At 39.8% G+C, this 23,240-nt stretch overlaps 1 protein-coding gene across 1 annotated transcript in view; it reads right to left on the bottom strand.

Annotated features, from left to right (window-relative positions):
- LOC108680862 (ubiquitin carboxyl-terminal hydrolase 24) overlaps positions 1-22,037 on the bottom strand; it is a 28,916-nt gene extending 6,879 nt beyond the window's left edge. The window contains exons 1-35 of the mRNA XM_018169779.1: positions 21,769-22,037; positions 20,992-21,136; positions 20,272-20,365; positions 19,590-19,713; positions 19,171-19,260; positions 18,821-18,959; positions 18,238-18,350; positions 17,783-17,938; positions 17,195-17,318; positions 16,770-16,984; positions 16,338-16,547; positions 15,654-15,788; positions 15,119-15,268; positions 14,293-14,424; positions 13,779-13,967; positions 13,376-13,570; positions 12,884-13,056; positions 12,009-12,189; positions 11,267-11,734; positions 10,789-11,026; positions 10,338-10,491; positions 9,874-9,999; positions 8,371-8,515; positions 7,467-7,681; positions 7,004-7,131; positions 6,239-6,499; positions 5,760-5,864; positions 4,976-5,133; positions 4,081-4,181; positions 3,353-3,537; positions 2,662-2,821; positions 1,597-1,747; positions 1,269-1,429; positions 698-961; positions 135-396 (exon numbers count right to left, since the gene is read on the bottom strand). Of these exons, the coding sequence (XP_018025268.1) occupies positions 135-396; positions 698-961; positions 1,269-1,429; positions 1,597-1,747; positions 2,662-2,821; positions 3,353-3,537; positions 4,081-4,181; positions 4,976-5,133; positions 5,760-5,864; positions 6,239-6,499; positions 7,004-7,131; positions 7,467-7,681; positions 8,371-8,515; positions 9,874-9,999; positions 10,338-10,491; positions 10,789-11,026; positions 11,267-11,734; positions 12,009-12,189; positions 12,884-13,056; positions 13,376-13,570; positions 13,779-13,967; positions 14,293-14,424; positions 15,119-15,268; positions 15,654-15,788; positions 16,338-16,547; positions 16,770-16,984; positions 17,195-17,318; positions 17,783-17,938; positions 18,238-18,350; positions 18,821-18,959; positions 19,171-19,260; positions 19,590-19,713; positions 20,272-20,365; positions 20,992-21,136; positions 21,769-21,954 (6,033 nt within the window). The 5' untranslated portion in view covers positions 21,955-22,037. The remainder of the gene's footprint in view (positions 1-134; positions 397-697; positions 962-1,268; positions 1,430-1,596; positions 1,748-2,661; positions 2,822-3,352; positions 3,538-4,080; positions 4,182-4,975; positions 5,134-5,759; positions 5,865-6,238; positions 6,500-7,003; positions 7,132-7,466; positions 7,682-8,370; positions 8,516-9,873; positions 10,000-10,337; positions 10,492-10,788; positions 11,027-11,266; positions 11,735-12,008; positions 12,190-12,883; positions 13,057-13,375; positions 13,571-13,778; positions 13,968-14,292; positions 14,425-15,118; positions 15,269-15,653; positions 15,789-16,337; positions 16,548-16,769; positions 16,985-17,194; positions 17,319-17,782; positions 17,939-18,237; positions 18,351-18,820; positions 18,960-19,170; positions 19,261-19,589; positions 19,714-20,271; positions 20,366-20,991; positions 21,137-21,768) is intronic.
- Positions 22,038-23,240: the final 1,203 nt, after the last annotated feature.

The following is a 23,240-nucleotide window of genomic DNA, read 5'->3' as shown; positions in this document are numbered from 1 at the left end:
GAGTTTCAACACCTTAAATATGTTGCATTATTTAGTCAAACCGCAAAAACCTAGTTATTAGCTGCTGCAATGAAATATTTTCATCAATAATCTTAATAAATTTCGCAATTAAACGCATATAATTGATTACTCACCTCATAATGATCATCAAACTTGACCGATCGCCCTCTGTCGTAATCGTAGCCAAAACGCTTCAGCTGAATAGTGAGCACTTGAGGAGCAGATTTAATGCATGTGCGCACCACAGCACGTCCCTTCACACGGCAAATGTCACAGTAACAAGCATTGTCACCTTCCAACAACTCTCCTTTCACCAGCTGGTCTAACGAGCTGTGCAAGGCATCAAGTTTCTTCACGGTCAAGTTCAGAGACAAGAAGGATTCTTCGCGTTCGAATCTGAAAGATTAGGTTGTTTCATAAGTTACAGATGCTATATCCTTCATTTTAACTAGGAGTTACGAGATATTTGGCTATTATATTAGTTGACTATTCACTTGGCTGTTCCATTAGTCGTCACATATTTTTACCATGGCCAAGTATGAACAAAAAATTAAATCTTGAATCCGTTAGCTGTACCTTTATTTACAAAGAAATCAACTTTAAGCGAATATAAAAAGTGGAGATAATACTTCGACCATAATACACAATGACGTTTTTCCAATCGTCAAAACATGAACGAAGTAGGAATAGCATTTACCTGTGAGGGCAGTCTTGACACAAACGTTGTATGGAGAAGAGTCCCTCAAAGCGCCTCGCAAACACTCTTTGAATGCCCCGCTTCTTGAGGCACTCGTCCACTTGCTCCACCAGTCGCGTGTAAAACTCAAAAGCGTCTTGCTGCTCTCGGATGTTCACGGGCTGTCCGTCCATACGAAAACTTTCCCAAAACTTCCGAGGCTCGTAAAACTGCAGTTCTGACTCTAGCAGATGACCAAACACAGTCTGCAGCTGGTACAGTAAGCTGTGCGAACTTAAATTTATTAGAGGAATAATGCAATGTAATTTCAACATCTTTACTTATTATTTATGACAAAATTTAAAACATAGAGATTGCGTCTTTTACGAAATTAAAAATTGATTAAATAGGTACTTTAATTTTGTAGTAAGCCAGTAACACATTGAATAACGACTTGAAGTAACACCATGACATGAATTAGGCTTAATTCCTAAAATATCTCAAGAGAATAGGCTTTGACTTGAATATTGTTGAATTAAAATGACAAACTCCATTTCAGTAGGAAAATCAAAGAAAATAAGAAAATATCTACCTTGTCTCGGTGTTGTCGCGAATGGTTATGGAGAGCAGGTCTTCCCTGACACCCGGCACCAAGAAGAGCTGCTGTAGGACGCTGTTCATGTAACAGGTTGCGCCGCCGTTCTTCAGGCCCACGAAACCGCAAGCAGCCCGACTTTCTACTGTCGGACATGCCTGTCACATGACGTTGGATAATCAGGCATGTAAATTTGATGTAGCGTTAGAGAAAAAATATATTCTACGATAATAATACGCAAGAAACGAATTACTTCATTACAAATGGTCTCAAAAAGGAGTACCTAATAACGGCAGTGACATGAATATTACAATGGCGTGCTTACCTCCCACTCCGTAAGCGGCTGTGAATGGTGCAGTCTGAGGATCTTGTGTGCTAGAGAAGCCATGTTCAGAGGGTGTCCACGGCTCAATTGCACAAGTAGTAAGAAGGCTTCTTGACGACTTAGAGCTCCACAACACTTGCCATTGTACGCCCTAGCAGAGACAAATTAATGTTAGAATCTCGACCTTTTTCATTTGCGTTCTTTAGGCTTGCAGTTGTTTATAATGAAGACTACTATAAAGATCAAGCACAGTTAAAAAAAAATACTTTAAAATACTTTTTTTTAAAACACGTTTTTCTTGTGGACTAAAAAGTAGAAAATAAATTATGGCTCGCCCCAAAAACGTGGGTCGGGCTGTACGTTTACCATCAAATTTCCAAAATTCGTGTGTTTACCCACGTTTTTTTGGGGCGAGCCACAATTTATTTTCTACTTTTTAGTCCACAAGAAAAACGTGGTTTTTTAAAAAAGTTTTTTTTAAGTATTTTATTTTCTACTTTTTAGTCCGTTGCTACACATGAAAAACGTTGTTGCGATCCAATTTACTTGACTTGACGTACGTATCGATGATACGCAGCGTAAGCGCCTGCTCGTCTATAACGTGGAGCGCCCGCACGTCATACTATATATATATACTATTTATATATACTTTACTCAATATAACTAATTTCGGTCTCTAATTACTAGTTTTTATGATTGTATCTGAAATTGTTAGGCGAAAATACCCTGCATGCCGAATTTCAGATCTCTAGAACAATCAAAAGTGGGCTAATTTTCGTTGTCAATGTTAACAACAAACAAACAAACAAATAAACAAACAAACAAATAAACAAACAAACAAACAAACGCGAAGCTAAGCTAAGAAAAACGTGTTAAAAACGTTTTAACAATGTTAAAAAACTAATACAACTTAGGGGCTATTAACGCAGATTGTAGAGCATAGTGGTCCGACAGCTTTTCTTCGTAGAAATTACCTATAGTAAAATTAGATAAATACGTAACTACGCTCACTTGACAGCAATTTATAACTACGATCACTTGACAGCAATTCATAACTACGCTCACTTGACAGCATTTTCGAGCACGGGTTGGGCACGGTCATCAAGAATCATGACCGCGGCAGGGAAGAGGTACACCTCCACTATCATCGGGATGAGCTTGTGGCCAAACTCAAGCAAGTCGACACCAGGCGCCGTCAGTAAAGCGCGAACCAACGTTAGGTGACCTGAAACAAGCGGTGACGTTAAAGATATTAAGGGACTACATGTAAAAGATTTTGCAATTCAAGGGATTCAACTGAGTTCAGAATTTAAATATTGTTATTCTAGCGGATTGCAAGTGGTAGACTCTGGAATTCGAGATTGATTCAATCAAAGCCTAAACTCACTAAACTTCTATAGCATCATATGTCTCATTTTATATATCCCATTAGCGGAGTGAAATGTTTAAAATAGCGGTTCAAAATTGTTTGATAATCATTCACTGTAAGGATTTATGTCACCACGACATAATATAAAATCAAAATCAACAACAGAACAAGACTCTAAGGCCTAAGTGAGCAAATCCTTAGACGTCTGAATTTTTTATGATCCAACTAACGTGCAAACATTTGCGTTGCATTTAATTACTAAGTACTTCACATTTTGCGACTGGTAGAAATACAATACACAATGCAACGAAATTAGCTGAGAATAGTACGAGATTAGCTGAGAATACAACGAAATTAGCTCAGAATACAATGAGATAAGCAACGTACCAGCACAAAGAGTGTCATCAGCGGCGCGTCTCGCAGCTACACCAGCACTCTCAGGGCGGTGTCGGCTGCGAGGTCTGGTGAGGGTGAAGTTACTCAGCCAACTCACTTCATCCTCCAGCATCTGGCGCGCTGACACGCCCAGCGCTGCCTCCTGTTCTGCAGTCAGACGTGACAGCAACAGGGACCTGCAGCGGGTAGGTTTCTCATCAGTACTGACTACTGATAATATTCTGTACTTCTAAGTCGAATTGAATGTATTGTAACGCTGATTTTATTATGATTGTTATTTACTACGAACTAGGAGCTTATAAGCACGCAATTCATGGCTTGTAAGCATGAAAGAGATAATAAGCATGAAAGAGATAATAAGCATGAAAGAGATAATAAGCATGAAAGAGATAATAAGCATCAAAGAGCTAAGCATCAAAGAGCTAATAAGCATGAACGGATCGTAGTTTCTCTCCATTGACTGGAACGGCATTTTCAAATCACAAAAATAATTTACATTCGTAGTAATCCCTAGAAGTTTTACATTAGTTTCATCGATTGTTTACTATCGACTTGGAAGAAGAATCTTCATTTGAATTTTTCTTTAAACATTAGGCGAGCAAGGAAGTGGAGAATCGTGGAAGGTTAGGCAGATGCTTTTCAAAAATAGTTTGAGCGAGATGAACCAAGTATATTACCGCGTGTGGTATAAAAGTTGATTTTTAAATAGCAGACCTCACCTGAGTTTGAAATATTCCAGGGACTGAGAGATGATGGTCGGTGCAGCGCCTCTAGCGTGCGAGGTAGACACCCACAATGGTAGGGGAGCTTTCACCAGAACCTAAACGTGTTTTGAAATTAATAGCACGTCATTGGTCAGTAATTTCTAACTAACAATTGTGTATGGAATCAGAACCGTATTGCTGGTCTAGCTCTAGCCATTGTATTCCCAGTTTTATTTATTTCTTGGCGGATTTTCCAAATTTAACAAAGATCCATTCGCACGTAATTCATGGGTTCAAAAATTACTTATCATCACAATTATTTCCACGAGCAGAGTAATATAGAAAGTTAAAGTTAGCTAAGAGTTTAGGATGTAGCCATGTTCTTCATCACGGCTGAAATTAATGAAGAACATGATTTGGTCATCAATACGGTATACTAAACAACAATTCAGTATAGTCAAACTAAGCAATTGAACTGATATTTTTTTCTTGTGATATTCCTCCATTCCTATTTCTTATTGACATTACGGGAGAGTTGTACAAATTGACAATACAAGCAAAACAATTCACTTCTTTGGCACCTAAATTCATCGCGATGACCAGGGATATTAAATTTGTAAATGCATACTATCAGATCTAACAAATACCTAAATTATTTTACTGACCATGGGATATTCCTCTTACAAATGTATGCTATCATTTGCTTCAAACAAACAATATTATTGTACAGACAAGCCTGGCGTACCAGAGACACAAAGAGCTTAGGGTGGGGCTGCACGCTTGTGTTGACATATCCAACAAATATTGGTACTTTAGATTATTTTACAGACCCTAGGATATTCCACTCACATATGTATGCTATCATCTGCTTCAAACACTCAAAATTATCGTACAAACAAGCCTGGCGTACCAGAGACACAAAGAGCTTAGGGTGGGGCTGTACGCTTGTGTTGAGCTGCGTGAGGATAGTTAGCTGTTGAGTTGCTGCCTCCCTCACCAGCTGACTGCTGCACCCCAGCACCAGCTGCAGCAGGTACTGCCGCACACCTGGCACGCTGTACCAACTACCTGCATACCATATAATACATATATTATCAGTAAAAAATTGACTAGAAATCGTGATATTTGCATGATGAACAATAGACGCAACATCAAATTAAGGAAGAGACACTTATCAAAATTGATTCAGGTCTGGAACTCGCCACTCGACTTCCTAAGTTCGGACAGATAGACAAAGTTTTACAAGACGACTTCAGAACAAATAAGATTGCACTAATAATTATCCTTTCATGAATGTTGTTATGTTATTTTTGAGAGCTGAGGTGGTGCAGTGGTGAGAGACTGTCTCTCGCACCCAGCTCCCGAGTTCGAGTCCCACTGAGGACAAGTTCTTCCGGGAAGCTCAGCTCATGGTCAACTCAGCCATTCATCCAACTCTGGCTGATAAACGAGTACCTGGCTTGTCCAGGGTGTTGTGTAATGTAATAAAATGGTTCTGGCGGGTCAGCGAGCCAGTGATGGTCGTGGAACTACCAGTGGTACCGAGTGACCGGAAAAACTGACCTATCACCCCCCCTCCCTAGCCGCCACTACCAGGATGGGCAATTACAACAACAACAACAACATGTTGTTTTTGCCGTGGTAAAAATATTGGTTTTGAATCGCTCGTAATTATAAATCAAACTTGAACTCACCAATGAGGTTTGGTCTGATGGCGAGAGCCGAGACAAGCACAGACACGGATAGCGCCGTTATTTGGGCTTCTTGCATGGACACCTCCAAACTACTGCCGGCACCACCTGTCAGTAGCAAACGAGGTTAAAATGTAACAAGGATTACAAGCTGACAAGCGTAGTGCTATTGCTGACAATAAATATAATCTTGCTTCAATACATCATTGTAGTCATGACATATCAAGACTGGTTTCAAGTATTTTTGACATGAATTAACATACATCTTAGTATTGGTGACCAATATTTTTTTCCTGTCCAGGCATAAGAGCGGTATGAAAAATCGCAACAGGAAAATTTTTTTCCCCACAATAAAGCCACAAAAATCATTCAATTCGTTTAGAGCACCAGGTCTGATACAAAAGCCTATGGGCCTATTTCTTCAGTGCCGACACTTCTATTCTATTCTAATAGTAGTGAGCAGTAATTTCAACCTTACTAACCTGATAGATCAGGACTAGTGGCAGAGCTCTCTGGGTCAGAAGAAGTGTCAACTGTTTTGATGACGACGTCAATATCAGATGGCAGAGGCAGCAAGAGTTTAGAAGCAACAGAAGGAGTGGCGGTGCGCATGACGGCAACCAGAAACGCCAGCCAGTCGCTCTCCGACAGCACCAGGATTGCGGCTCTTGCAGGACCGTGACACGCAGGTCCAGCATCCTTAAGAAGCGACTCCTCGGAGAGAATGCGCTCGTTTGCTTTACCTGAACACACAAACAAACGTAAGGAGGTGGAAATACAAACGAACATTGCAATAATGAGATGGGGAAGATTGCTAAGATTGTTCAAATAAACGAGAAGGTGAGGATAATTTTGAAAATGGTGATACCTGAATAGATGATAACTGACAGGTGAGATACCTGAGAAGGTAAAAATATTCAAGGTGTGTAAATCTGAATAAATCGAACATCTGATGGAATATGAGCACCCGAGATAGACAAAAACCCTTAGAATTTCTTATACGTATTAAAAGGATACTTAGGAAACTAAATATAAGAAAGCCACAAAAATCATCCTCCTTATAGGGCACTGTTAAACCTTGCTTATAGGTACTGTAAATTGTGGTTTAAAATCAGTTACAATTTAAATTTTTAATGAAATAATTATGAGTAATAAGTATTTTGGTCCTAGTATAATTCGCTATCATGTGAAGACGTTTTACACTTGTTTATTGATTGTCGTACATCGGATCTTTTTCATGAGCTAACCTGCGGAAGTGGCAGCAGAGGAGCTGTCTGAATGGAGTCCTTGAGAGGCGGGTTGCTTGAGGGTGTTGGGACAGGCACTGAGGGTTGCAGGCGGCCGCTGCAGCTCACCAGCCCCACACATCAACAACCTGCGGCCACACATACATGACAGTTCACACACAACTCATGTCATATCCATCAGGTTGAACACTAAAAATCTAAAATTATGAAGTACAAGCCCAAAACACAAATGTCAACCGGCAGGCAACGCAAAAACCTGTTTGAACGTCAATATAGAATTCAATCGACACCCATGCACTGAAATGAGAATTTTATGTTGTGTCACCTGCAAATTAAACCCTGTTTTTGTTTTAGAACCTTAATTGCGTTGAGGCTAACTGATTTGTATAAATTCAACCCTCAACTACTGCAACACTAGTTTTAGTTTTGATGAATATAGTAGAAATAATATAGGGGAACTCACTTGAGCAAATGCAAGGTCCGGAAGTGGATCTCTCTCTTGAGGTACCCATAAGCCTGAGCAGCGTTGCGACGAGAGGAGGGGTTGGGAGGCAATGTATCCTCTTCTAATAATCTCCGCAGCAGGCGTAGCCCTCCACACCTTAAGAACTCGTTACAAAACTTCCGATCAAGGCGATTTTCTGAAGGATTTGAATGGAGCAACTTGCTTGATAACGCCTGCAGGATGGTAAACAAAATTCACTAGAAACACACGTCCTTTAGCGTTCCAGGGTAAGTTCACAAACACATCATTAATTTAGTATCTCCATCTCTTACATGATCAAGAACAACGCAACCGTTTCGTTAAAAATAAATTGAGTAAACGATGAGATTTTCAAATATCGCTTAGCGGGTATATAATAGGTTCATAGGGTTGCGTGTATAATTGGGACGAGGTAGATATACTAGAATAAGCTAGTGGGGTATTAGGATTGCATCAATCAGTAGCATAAGGAATAGAAAATACATCAAATTCCTACCATTTTACTCACTACACGGGGCATTGAACCAAGATTTACCGCCCTAATTTACAGATTATATATTAAAAAACCTCAAGGTTATAGAGGAGAGTGAAGATGGCATAGATTGTATATAATTATCACACCTCAAGGTTATTGAGGAGAGTGAAGATGGCATTGATTATATATATATAATTATCACACCTCAAGGTTATAGAGGAAAGTGAAGATGTTATAGATTATCATACCTCAAGGTTATAGAGGAGACTGAAGATGGCATAGATTATATATATAATTATCACACCTCAAGGTTATAGAGGAAAGTGAAGATGCTATAGATTATCACACCGCAAGGTTATAGAGGAGACTGAAGATGGCATTGATTATATATATATATAATTATCACACCTCAAGGTTATAGAGGAGAGTGAAGAGGCTCATGCCAGGGTGCTGAGGGTCGAAGAGACTTCGCAAGATGCCCACGCTGGCGGCGCTGTCACGGAGCTTCTCGCGCTTGGCGGGCGAGGAACCTTCACCTCTGCCGCTGCCTTCGCTGCTCACATATTAACTTGCAATCAACAGGAATTAAGCTTTAATCTCTCATATTATTGTTGATTCTCTTCTTCAATGATCTATCAAGATATGTCAATAGTAATAGTGTCACTTGTTTGCTTGAATCGCAAATTCACTAAAAACTTAAAAGCAAAGAAAACTCCACAAAAATTCATAGTATCTTTAAAGAAAACGTTTCGGAGTCCAGCTCCATCGTCAGTTCGAAAATTCTAGAACACAGATAAATCAGTAATTAGTACAATCATGATTGCAACAAAAAACCTAAGCTGTAAAACCTATCTATTTACAATTTCAAGCGGGTAAGAGCTAAAAGCTAAATTCAAACTAGGCCTCTGTTTAAAAATATACAATGATTCTAAAATGCGTAAATCAGAAACACCGGAACTGGAAGCTAAAACTTTGAAGTCACTGTCAGACACTGGAACATCGCACTGCTCGGCGTGAGCCCGCACAGCTGAATGAGTCGTACGCAGATGCACATCGTGCACAACTATATTCATAAACTAGGGACGCTCGCATATGCATAGGGAGAGTATCTTTGTACCTAAAAAAAGAACCGATTTTAAAATGGTTGACCAATATAACACATAGGTTAACATTTGTGAAATACTTAGAAAACAGAAGTTTTAGCTCCCTTGACATAGTTTTGGACGCAAGGCCGAAATATGGAAGAGAGCAATAAACAACATCCCTACTGTCGCGCTCGGGGGCAACCTCATTGTACCGCTTGGACATGAATTTCTTTATTTGGGTAAACACCAGATTAGTCGGAAATCCATTAAGCGAAAAAATATTGCGCAAAAATTCGAATTCAGCGTGCACGCTGAAAATATTGCGTAAAAATTCGAATTCAGCGTGCACGCTGAAAATATTGCGTAAAAATTCGAATTCAGCGTGCACGCTGAATTCGAATTTTTACGCAATATTTTTTCGCTTAATGGATTTCCGACTAATCTCAAATGAGGATAATATTCTTTTGCGTTTGGGGTTCAAGGAAAACCAGGTGTTATGAGGCACATGACAAGGTATATACGGTATTAGGATTTAGCCGTAGCTGTATCATGTGGAGCATTGTCAATCTGGTGCAATGGTTTGGACAAATTAGTTGCGGTGTAAGTTATAGGTAATACCTAGAGTGACAATGTTCAAGTAGATCACCTGTAAAACGTGTCGCTTGGTTTTATTTAATGTCACAGCAAATCAATTTATTTTGTTTTTATCAGACCCACCAATACCGTTTACACAATTATTGTATGCACCTAAACCACCAATAACGCTATACAGTCTAGGAGAAACATGAACGAAAGGCTCACACAAATATAAAAAACAAAGGCATACCCAGCAGCAGTAGCCAGCTCCACAGCGTCAGTGTCGCCACAGCTGCTCGCCACGGCGTCCAAACGGTCCAGTAGCTCGGAGTGTGTGGGAATGACGTGTAGCAACGCACGCGCACACAGCACCATTCTGACCAACATCAACAAGTGCTAAACTTAGTCGACACAGACACTTTGTAAACTTAGTTGACTAAGTTGACACAGGCACTTGGTGAACTTAGTCGCCGCAGGCACTTGGTAAACTTGGTCATCATCAGCACGAACTGAAGCTTGCGTAGTAGAAATAAGTGAACATGAATGGTAGGCGTTAACCCAGAAGTAGTAAAGCCCCATTCTACAATGCATCCAGTAGTGAGGCCTGCACTGACAGTGATCGCCGTAGCTACAATTTGCACAAGAAAAACCAAAAGAATGTGAACCAAACATGTTGGCACTAGATGAAAGGAAATATAAGAAATGAGAACCCACCTTCTATCTTGCAATGTGCCCAGACTGAAGAAGAGCTCAAAGACCTCGCAACCTTTCTCAGCCATGAGCACCCCGGGCAAAGATTTCTCAGTTTCAAACTGTCGGGAAGAGGCCGCAGCTAAGCCACTATCCTCGCTTTCGTTGCTGCCACCTCCTAGTAAACCATTAGAATGTCAAATTCAAGGAATCATAAGAAGAATTTGCTTACTTTTTGTTTTCTACTAGATTGGAAGACCTATTAATTACACGTTTGTAAAGGTCACCAATATGAGACACATAATTAAACAATCTGATATATCTTATAAAGAACTCCAAGTCTTCATGAATTTTAAAAAAATAGACATAAACATGTAATCTTTAAAATGCAGGCCTATACAATGTTCTGATCCAATTTACACCATGATTTCCATCAATAAACAAGCGCCAACAAATTCCGAGTCATTTTTCATACCGGTAGCTCCAGCCGCTGCAGCAGTGATGCGAGAGCCGGTGGTCTGTAGTCGGTCAAAAAGCGTCAGTTTTATGGAACCAGTGCTCGAAGAGGAATTTTTATTTACAGAGTCACTTGGATTTGCAGCTTCAACAGTCACTTTTTGAGGAGAGGAAGAAGAGAAAAACGAGCTGCTAGTTGTTGAGTCGCAGTAGCTACTCGGTCCAGGCAGCTCATTCCAAGAGTCAACTGATGAAATCTGTAAGGTGCAGAACGACTTTCAAGTTATAGCTTCCAGCATACTGATTACTGTTGTTATGGAAAGAAATTTCTCAAGAATCATAGAGCCTCACTATCAGTCAGTTTTTTAAATGACCTAGATGGATCAATGTGCTCCTAAACACGTTAGCCTAGCTACCTTGAGATGCAAGTGCAATGTATAATAGGAATAAAATTAATGAAGCCTGAATGGTGGCGTAAATGAGTTGACAAGTCTCACCTCCTTGGTCGCTGAATTTTTAGCTGCAGTAGCACTGAACACAAGTTTCAGCTCGCAAGATTCAGTGACTCCTAACTCAGCTAAGAGTTTATTGTCACGTTCGCCGAGGATGCAAGTGACAGATTCGAGATCTTTCTCGTCAGATTGCTGCCTCTCACTGGTCCATTCAGAGCCGCTCTCAGATGAGTTATGAACCGCAGGCAGATGACGTCGGGCTGAGAACGTCTTGTCGGCATCGCAGCTCTCGAACACATCCGATTCATCCTCCTCCGGCCCTGCAGTGAACTCCCACGGACTATCTTTGCTCGGGGTTATTTTGAAATATTCTTCCCTCTCGCACTTGTCGCGGTGGATCACAAAAATCAGTTGAGTAAGTTGATCCGCGGAGCTGCTTATTGAGGAGTTGTGCTGATCTATGGCAGCTACAATACGACTTCGTAAGCAGCGTATCGTTTCATGGCTGTGGCTCTGAGAAAACAAAAATGAAATTAATGCATTTACTGCATCAGTATAACTTTCTGAAGTATTCTCAATCTGAAGGACACAAGAGACCTAAAAATATTTAAATAGTGAATAACTGAATCGTAAATCTTTCTACAGGTACTTGTAATGCTATTGCTATTGCAGGAGAAATAAAATAAGTTACTAAAATGCACAATAACACCAGACAATCTCTGCCGATACGACGTAACTGAAATATAATTAGCATAAAGTAGATCCATGTCGGTAGTGCGCAACCTACTGCCAGTGTCAAGGTGATGGCAGGAGAAGCCGATGTGACGGTCAGAACGAGGGGCGTGCCGGTGAAGGTGGCGGCGTGAGGAGAAAGCGTGCGCGGCCAAGCGAAGCTTTCCTCGACACGACTGAGGTACTCGCGACACAGACACACGAGCCGCTCTACTTGTGACACCAGGCCCCGCCAGCTGCATAGAAAACAAAGTGATGTCCACACACATAAAATTATTTTTTCAAAATGACACCAGTTCCCTGTAAGTTCGTGATTCGCTATGGTTTTCAAAGGCACACAGAAAACTGTGTGTGAGATTCACTGGTGCACATTCACACGTTCATATTTTTTCTTGTACGCTTTTGTGAGATTCCAACATTCTTATAGAAATTCGTCAATTTAAGAGTCAATAGAACAACTTCAGAATCCTTTGACGATATTAAAAGCTAGAAAAATCAGATAATTTGAAGATAGAGGAAGCAAGAGCCTGTCTTCTAAAGATGGAGGAAGCAAGACTAAGCAAGTCGATCTATTCATTACATTAGGACACAAATTAAGAGGACTAATGCAGTAAACATTTTAACCCTTTGTCTAAAGATTAAACTTTAGTTGCCCTTGTCAGGCCTCTAAGTAAGAACTAAATTTACTGCGGTAAGAACATTCGTGGACAAAGACCTAAAATATTCTTCTTCTTAAATGTTGCATCAAATTTAAGAGGAAGAAGTAGTAGTAATAGTGGTATGGTAAATGGTTTGATAGCGCTTCAGCTATTAATCTATTTGGCACCGAGTCATTAACATCGTCAGCAAGGCGGAAAGTCCCCATTATTGAAAATTTATCGAATTGTTCATCACCCACAAGGATTGAGAAGTCCAAATTTAAGAACGAACCTAGGTTTCTGCGGAGGCGGGATCTCGGCGGCGCCAGTGACAGCCATGGCGGTGAGGGTGTTGGTGGCGGCCGTGACGGCGGACACGAGATTTGCCGTGCCACTTGCCACACTAGCATCTGCTGTGTCATATCCCTCGCTGCTGCCCACACTTCTAAGCTCACCGAGAGCCTTCTGCAACACTCCAGTCATTAAACTCACTGTAACACCATGCATGGAGACCTCATACAAATAAAATGGTCCAGAAACAATATTATTAGAAAAAATTCATTTAAACAAGTTATAGATTAAATTACATACGTTGTTGAAAACAAGAACTTCAAAAATATATACATGAGCAATCTCGAACATCTGATCAAAATCATGCGAATTACACAGGTATCACAGCTGAGGTATCACAGCTGATACCTCACAATGCATGAACATAAGCTAAAACATTTCGAAGCAGAACACTCCCTCTGAAAATGTAACTGGACAAAAATGCACCACGCACATCAAGTTTCCTGTAGCAGTCTTTCACAAATCTCTGGTGAAGACTAGAGGGATTTTTCTTAAGTTTGGGCGAGAGGTTGAAGAAGGCGGCAGCGAGGAGGAGGTTAGCGGCGTGATTGACGATGACGAGGTCACTGCATTCGAGCAGCACGCGCCATAGGTAGTCCTGTCCCAGCAGCTCCAACGAGTCCACACACTACAATTAACAAGGATAATAATTACAGTCAAGGCGATAGTAGTTCTGCTCCTGCAACAATGTTAAAGTTAGCTTTAAAATAACATTAGAACTAAATGGTGATGGCGCTCGCAGTAAAACAATATGCTTCTATCAAAATAAGTTATCGGATCACAAAGATAAACAGCGATTCAGAAACTATCGATTTCTATGTTAAGGAAATACTAACGTAAGTGCCGTTGTACTTGACAAGGCGGCGGTCTGTGCGGTTAACGGCCGTCCAGAAAGCCAGCAGGCAGGTGTAGGCAGGACGTGTGAGAGCAGCCGGCGGCAGCAGCAGCAGGCGCTCCAGCAACAACTCTCGCTGGCTCGCGCCTTCCAAATCCTCCAGGCAAACCCGCAGCAGAAAGAAGCATGTCTGAAACATTTGAAAGTTAAATTTACATCACTTTATTTTCAAGGAGGTCAGTATACCACCACAACTTAACTGTGACAGGCATTTCAAGATGAATAGCCAACACCAGTAATTATGAAAAGCACGAATATGATTGATGACTCATTTTTAAGAAAAACCATCGGTAAAATCTTGAATAACAAACACCAAACGTAAATTTGGTGTTTGTAAAAGTACAAAAAAAGTCTAAGTAAGTACAAAAAAAGTCTAAGTAAGTACAAAAAAAAAGTCAAATACCATCCAAATCAAACTCATAAAAAACATGATTTAAAACTGGCCATAGAAATACCTCTTTGTCATAAGCAGAAGCGCATGGATTGGTCACTAATGTGTCCCAGATTTCTTTGGCGTGTCGTGACGTGAGGAATTGTTCTCCCTCCTTCAGAAGAAACTTGAGGAACTCCATGTGCACGGTCAGGTACTGAAATGATGGCAAATGATAATAAGTTAAACAGAGGATATGTCATTAATTGTGCGTACAGAGCGTAGTTGGAGGGTACCTTAATATATAACCTCAATTATAAATCACAAGTCAATGTTAGAGAGCTTATGTTTGTATGGCTAAGAATGCGGAGTCAGGCGCTGTAGTGTGCAAGACGGCAGTGATCCGGGACTGTACGAGCGAGTTTGTTTATGCCCAACGACGCCAAACTTATAATGAGGTACTTCAACTGTACAACCGAGAGATGTAGCATCAGTTTAGGGCAAAATGTCATACTATTCGCGGCAGCTACGTGGTGTACAAGCAACCTAAATTCGTACGCGTGGATGTGCTTGCGAGGTCACGATCACGCGAGCACGATCAGTAGCTCCGTAGACATGACGAAAGGTTGCAAGAAGTAACAACCGCGAGAAATTTCCAGTCCTTGATGAAATTGCGACTGGTGCCTGAGATCAAAGCCTATAATAAAAGATCAAAACTGCGATATTGATGTATAATAAAAGATCAAAACTGCGATATTGATGTAACGCCAACATCAACACTATGACCAAGCTAACAAGGAACAGCATACACTTGCAACTATGTAAATGTACAAGGTTTTATTTGGTCCCTCGGCCCTCGTGTGCTCAAATTGCAATAATTAATTGATTTAGAGCGTTCGCCAGGTACTCGCCTGTTTGTGAGTATATTTGCCGTCTATGAGGGTGTCGGGCAGCGGAGGTCGTCCCCCTTTACTCTGCACCGCCAGCTGATGGCATTTGGTCAGGCTGGATGCCAGCAATGCTATCAGTTGGTGCTGGCGGCAGATGTCAGACAACATTGACTGCACAAAGAGTGAACTTCGTCAATTTGCACCGTGATAAGTTGTTCACAACAGGCAGTGAAAGCAATATTTGTAAAAAATATTTTGGTTATGGTTGATTTTGCAGCTTCGATGCTAGAAATGCAATGAAATCTGCATATGCAAGGGAAAAACTACCCGCTTTGATAAAAAATATGATACACACAAAATAGTTATCAATCTACGGAGTGAATCATGAGAGAGAACTTAGATAAAATATTTCTAGTTGACTATTGTTTTTTTACCTGAATAGAACATATTAAATGAAAACAAATCATCCGCCAAACATTTCAGCAACCAGTCCACACGTCCCAAGTGTCACTCTACCAACACCAGCAACGCGATTAAATGCATGATGGTGACTGACCTTCTCAGTCTTGAAGTAGCCATGCCCGCCTTTCGTCAGTGACTGAGCAAGAACGTGAAGCTGCTTCAGTGGGAGAAAAACTGCAGGACTGCGCTTGATGTCGGTGATGCAGCGTACGATGTACTCACGACGGAGCTAGCACAACAGAAATTAGACACTGCATTAGTTTAGCTTTAGTACAAACGGTGTTGTTTTTGTAAGTGATATTCAACCTTCGTGTGGGAGAAGCAAATTTACGAAAATAATATTTATTTAATGATAATATTTATTTAATTATTATTATTAAATTTTATTTGTCAGTCCAAACAGACCACAAGTTTACAGCATGAATGGAAACTTTCATTCTCAGTTGCTTTGCAATTACCTTGAAATTAATTCATCAAATTTTCCTTCTTTTTCCTGTACAGTCGCCTTATTAAACTTATAGGGATACAACTTTAGGAAAACTGAGGATAACAAAATAAATGAGTCATGATCGAAACTAGGCTCAGAAAGTGAACTTAGAGCACTAAAATCATTTGGATCGTTAACTTTTACTAGGAAGTCATCAGGAGTGAACACCCTATTGAGTCCCACCTGTCTCAGTGGGATAGGATTTTGATAGGCTGTGTCATGAATCGGTTTACGACGGGAAATCCTTTTGACCAAACTGTCGCTCGTTAGCCATAAAGATCGGACACTCACCGAGTCCCGGGTGGCTGAGTGGGAGAGAATGTTGAGATGTTGTTTCATGGCTCGGTCTACGAGGTGGGCAGGCAGGTCAGGACGTCTGGCCAGCCCCCAGACCACGTCTAGCATCGTCTCCGCTGTCCGCCCCAGGCGGTTGTCACGACCAATCGTGCCCAGGAACGTCAGCAGCTTCTCCTTCAGCCGCTCGGAGCCGCTGTCAAAGCTCTGGAAAAAATGTACTTTTAATAATTGAAATGAGTTAGCACCACAGCTCCTTTGGGCCAAATTAAACATCTCAACTGATTTAGGGCCAAGCACGACACCTTTACACCTGCTGCAGACCAGATTGGCCCAACACAAGTGCAAAAACAATCCCGTGACACCAGCCCTTACCTCATAACACGCCCCATCAGCCCTCACCTTATGACACACCACAACAACCCTCACCTTGCACACGAGGCCGAGGATGTGCTCGTACTGCATGGGGCTGAACTTCTTGGCGGCGACCTCGAGGATGGCGTGGATGTTGTCCACCACCTGAGGGTTGGCGGCGCGGTCCACCAGCTGCCAGATGCGCGTGAGGTCTTCCATGCGCAGCTTCGGGGCCAGAGTGTCCATCAGCTCGCGCATACGCTCAGTGTACTGGATTTGGTCCAGGTTTCCTGTCAATTTCATTAATCTCAGTGTACTACGAGGTAATCATAATATAAAATTAAGATTATTGCAAAACACGCAAAATTTACTAGAATATAAAATCATTCTAAGTTCCACTAAATATGTCTATCGACCTTGAATAACTACTTCTGCCAAATTATTTGCAGTGACAAATTGCCATCGTCAACAGAGAACCCCAGAGTTATCAGCCAGCTCACCATCTAATGCATAAAAAAGAATTCGTTTTTCTGTCATCCAATTCTGGACGTAGTCGATATCATAAAGCTCTGATTGGGCACCAGAGCGGCCTTTGTCGCTGTCGGAGATCAGCTTGCCCAAACCCTGAAAACATGAAAATTCATAAATTAAATCAGCATATATCACGATTTATTCCAGCCAAATGCACTGAAGTTTCACCCTAGCACTGAAGTTTTACCTTGCACTGAAGTTTCACCTTTCAAATTTTGGCATGAACAACCCAGTTACGGTACCCTTCTTTACTTTGATTGTCTGTACTTCTGACAAAATGTATTTCATCATCATAAGTTAGTTTTTATCATTGCCAGTAACTATTATTTTTAGCGTCGCTGCACAGTTACAACTACCTTACTACTTCCAACTTTCCAGTGGATAATCAGAGTCTTCTTCACGCTTTCATTTGCAACAAGGTGCATATGGAGGCAGTAATTATTTTCAACAATATTTACCAAAGATTTTAATAACAGGCTTACGACATTCCAACTTCTGGTAGTATTTGTCTCTTATTTACTGCGATGCTGTTGAAGATACAAGGCAAAAAGATTTACCTTGAGAGCATTAATCCTTGCCGAGAAGTGTGGCAATTTGATCATGGTGTAAATAAGATGAAAGTGGAGGCTAGTGACATGCTCCAGCTGCTCCAACCACATGGCGCTGCAGATTTGTTGACAAATCTCTAATAGTTGGAAACAGCGCTCTGCATCCTGCAACAGAAATTCAACAAATGTCAACTAGCACTTGCAATATAGGACTTGGTCAGCCAAACCAATAATAATAAAAGCCAAAAACACCTTTTTCATGGACCAGTGAAGAAAAATAAAATTCAGAATTTTTTTTTTTTTTTGTGGCAATCAAGAACACAGAAAATAAGGAAGATAAATATACAAATGTAAAATTCCTGAATTATTAGAGAGCCATGCAAGACTAGAAATGCTAAAGGGTAACCACTTGTGTTGGATGTAATTGAAAACATACCGCAACGTTCGACAGCCGGCATACTCACCGCGCTTTTGAGGAGAGTTTCCGTCATATTCGATAGTCTATCCACCACAGACTCCAACACAGGATGCAAAGCCGGCCAAATCATGTCCTTACGCAGCATTCGACAGCAAACACCTGCGAATTATAACATAACATAAAACATTAATTAATACAAAGTGAACAAGTCATTTGGGATCGTGTTCACTAAACATATTAGGCTGCCAATCTCAAAAAAATCTCTTTCATTAGTAAACTTGATTGAAAGAACATCTGAAAATATTGGAAAATAACATAAAAACTTCATGGAGTTGAAAAACTTAAACCAAATATTTAATCCATAGATCATAACATTATATTTATTGATCTGGTGAAAATTCTAAACAATTTGACTGCTTTCAACTAATGCTCATGGTATAACTTAGGGCTGGGCCGTAAAAGGCCTCACTAATTGGCTGTAACACGACACGCTGATTGGTCTAGCATGACTCACTTGCTGGCCGTAACATGACCCACTTGTTGGCCGTAACATGACTCATTAATTGGCCGTAACTCGACTCACTAATTGGCCGTAACTCGACTCACTAATTGGCCGTAACTCGACTCACTAATTGGCCGTAACATGTAGACCAGCAGAGCCAGCGGCAGGTCAGGTTCTGCCAGACGTTCAAGCAGCGCCACAAAGCCGCCAAGATCAGCAAACCTATTGAGCAGGTCTACCAGCCAGCCATAACTGAACTCGTTAGGCTGTCGAGAAAAAGAATCCATCAGTTGCGCAGAGAATAAGCGACTTCATATTTTTTATCAAAAATATTTTCTAAGTGACTAATTTTCCAACATTTGATATATTCTCTAGCATGCAGTCCGTGCCATATAATGCTGATCTCATGGACGCTGGTAAGAAGATAGTATCAACAATGAGCTCGGACAAAATGCAACGCCAACTCAGCCATCTTACCTCAGGAGTAATGGCAATAGCAGAAGTTGCCTTGTACTCTGATTTCTTCAGCTTGTTCTTTGTGTGAAATTCATTCTTTGGAGTGAACACCTGTAAATGATGGAAAAATCATAGAAACAGGAGCAAGACGAGCTAAACTAATCTAATTCTCTAACATTAATTGCTATTCAATCCATTTAGATGTCATTAGAATTTACAATTCATTCTACAAATTTTTTTTAGTTTTACATTGTTTTAAATTATTATTAGTTATTTTTTAATCATTTCATTCTAGCCAAAGATGGACAAGTTTGTTACTGTGATAATATTCATCACATAACATATCGGTATATGCGAGTACCTAATATTCACCTAAATATTACCTATATTACTATAACATTCACCTAAACGGGTGACGCCTAAAATACAGCCTTGCTAACCTGGGCAAGAGATGCCATAACACCAGGGTGAGGTGGCATGGCTTTGCACTGCAGCGTTGCAACACTAAGATCCAACAGCATCTCAGCCATGTCCAGCACTCCTTCTTGAATGTCACCTGTCCATCTAAAATAGCACAAGTATATTTAAATGATGTATACCTACATTCACAATTGATCATACAAATAATTAGCAATAGGAGATACAGCAGTCAGGAAGTCCATCTGATTTACTTCTGCATTATTGATGTCACAAATTCAAAATAAGGATTTAATGACTAAAGAAATAAATATGTGGCTAATTCTGAGAAACACAGTAATAGAAAATACCTGAACTAATGTCTTTGATTGCTCATCATCCCCTATAGGTACAGATCATGAACCAAAGTCTACTTGAGATAATGGTTTTTATATGTCATATTCAAGCCATTATAAATTTATATTTATATAATAAGGTATATTTTAGGTGGTTCTGGGCATTTAAAGTTGACTTGGAAAGATTTTCAACCACTAAAGCACAAGCAAATGTAGATATTACCTCCACATTTAAAACAGAAAAGGCAATTTTAATATCAGCTTTGAAAGGTGTAGCAGTCTACCCACAATGGGTAAAACTTCTGATATCAATCATTATGGTAAAAATAGCTAGCCTCTGTAGGTATTACAAAGAGAATATTCAACAAACCTGCGAACTGCTCCTGCATCCATGAGCTTCTGAAAGCATTCTGGCAGTAGTTCATCCAGGAACCTACGGCATCCAGAATCTGACATGCATAGATCTGAAACAAAAGGAAAGATAAAGACACAAGTAGCTAAGTTATTTTAAAAACTATAAGAATTCTACCCAGATACCAGTACCCTTTGTGAACAAGGAGAGTACAAAAATTCAATATATCATTAGATCTATCAATATTTATTTCCCATATATATTATAAATTTTCCTCTATCTGAAAGTTAAACTATGCATTTCTACTCATGGGTAAAAAATTGATACCACAATTTAGGGTACAAAAAATAAAAAAAAGGCTGGAATTTTAGCAAGGTAGGTAGGTAGGTATTAAATTAACCAGGATGCATAGCATATTGGACACAACAAATCACAGTCAGGAGTGGATGACATCAAAATCCCACAACCAATCGCAGTTTAGAGTGGATGAGATCAATACCAATCACAGTCTGGAGATGGACATACATCCACCCAAAAATGACTGAAGCTTTCTTTACTATTCTAGAATTCCAGCCTAAAAATAAATGCTCAAACTTAAATTTTAAAGCATAATAAAAAATAACACAAAAGAGCTGACAAGCACATCTTCATAAGAATCCATTTATCATTTCATTTCAAGATTGCATATGACACATATGTATATTTCTAGCAAATGAATTTTAACTGGTCATTATTTACCTTGCTTTGCGAGATTAATGGCAGCCGTAATACACTGTCCCAGAGCCTCATGTTTTTTGTAAGGAATGTTCCAAGAATCAGCAAACACGCGGTTGTGTAGAGCTTGGGCAACCGAGTTTGGAAACCCAACTGCAGTGTTCCATTGCTGCAAAATTGAATATACACATAAAATATTATTCATAATGTGTGTCCAAATAAAATAATTATTTATATAATACGTACTTAGACACAATTTCTTTCAGCAAGAACAATTTGAATTCATACTTACTGAAAGTACCAACTTTTTAAGTTATGAAATGATGTTGTTCAAAATGGCAAAACTAATAATCTTGTGATAAGCATCAACCTAAAAGGCATAATGGTAACAGGCAAGGCAAAGACAAGATCATGAACTTTGAAATAGGTAATACTGTAAAATGGGGTGACTTGGACTATTTTGACATTCAAGAATAGAAAACCCTACTCAAAAGTTCTTGTCTTGGAAAAATTTTGTTGATGGCTCTTGAAGTAGTACCTAGTAGTTAACCTATAAAGGCAATAAAGAGATACATTTATAGGAGTACATTTACTATGAGACTACTATTTGTATCATAAAAAAATAACTGCAAAAAATGGTCCAAGTTTTATGGTAGGTAGGTACATTACTAATGAATGTGATAGACATTGAACAATATCATTTAAATTGTCTAGTACTTTTCATGTTAATGGTGGATTACTTGCATTGGAACAAAAAATTGCTAAAATTCTAAATTTTATTCTTTTCATTATATTTCTTACCTCATCTGCCACTTTAGTGAGATCATCTTTGGTGGCATAAGACTCAAGGGTGTTCTCTGTAAGCATTGACACAGCTTCATTGATGTCACCTCTGCTGGCTTTTAGGGCTTGAGATATCAAATCCAGGTCTGGAAACCCCATTGCCATAAGTAGCGAAATTTTTTCATCTTCAGTTTGATTCTCCATTGCTTGTCACCCTTTTACTACCTTGAACATCTAGCTGGACTACTAATTGCAATATGTGTTATTGCCCTGTTGAGAGCATCTTTCTGAAATTGATCAAAATAATTAAAATTTAAATAAATAATAACAAAGGAAATAAATAACCTCGTCACCAGACGTTTGCCGCAACCTTTAATGTCAGAATGTCTTGAGCCTTATGGACAAACGCCAGCAACTATCTTGTTAAAATATGATGACTTTGCTAAAAGTTCAATTGCACTTTATTGCACTGGGATTCCATTGATTAAAATTTGGTTAACACGGATAAAACTTGGCTTTTATTTCAGAAAAGAACACTTAAAAGCTATATGCTGAATAAAATAGTACAAACATCAAGCTGCTAGAGAGAACTTTTAGAGCACAACCAAAAGAACTAGTGTTGGGGCACAAGATCACTAGTGGAGCAACGGAGCAAGGTGAGTCAAGGTTAGTGGGGCTGGCAGGACACCACTGACTTCTCAACCATAGGCACACAGACTTGACCTAGCACTACGTAGCTCCTACTGCAATAAGGTCCAACTCTAATATTACTGGTGCAGCTTCACCAGATGTCACAGAATAATTTAGAGAAAAGTACATAAATGCACATGAGAATGAATGATAGCATCAATCGAGCAATAAATATTAGTGAACAATGTTCATCGTTCACAATCTTATCAGGTAAATGAAGCCTTCTTTTGTCACTGCAACAAATCAGCAATGTTGTATTAAGTTGAATATGGGAAAATGGCTGAACAGAGCAGAGTTTTGACAGAAGCAGATATATTAGTCAAAAATGACTGAACAGAGCAGCATTTAGACATGCAGCCTATCCACAGTCTCCATTTGTTGGGGAAGTTGAAATTCATGGAATTTCTATGGAAAAGTGAATTGTTGCATTCTTCTTCTTAGCCAGAAGAGAACTTACCAAGTGTTTAGACAGTTTATGTTTTTAATGTGTGTTATTGAGTCCACAAGTATAGAACTTGTTCCAAGTGATTTTTTAGCATACACAACAGCAAGAACAGGCTTTTGCCTGATTTTCCAGCTATTTCTTGAAGACTTAGAAATAAAAATTTATACATTTGTCAATGTCTGCCCTTCACCTGCTGATGCTACTACAACTTGCATCGCAAAACTTGCTACTACTACAACATTGATTGACAGCAGAGCTGTGGTGGCGCAGTGGTGAGAGACTGTCTCTTGCACCCAGCGCCCGGGTTTGAGTCCCACTGAGGACAAGTTCTACCGGGAAGCTCAGCTCATGGTCA

Source organism: Hyalella azteca, unplaced genomic scaffold (assembly GCF_000764305.2).
Source record: "Hyalella azteca isolate HAZT.00-mixed unplaced genomic scaffold, Hazt_2.0.2 contig6971, whole genome shotgun sequence".
Taxonomy (NCBI): Eukaryota; Metazoa; Arthropoda; class Malacostraca; order Amphipoda; family Hyalellidae; genus Hyalella; species Hyalella azteca.
Note: the sequence above shows the minus strand (reverse complement) of the source record. Positions and strands in the feature narration are given on the sequence as shown.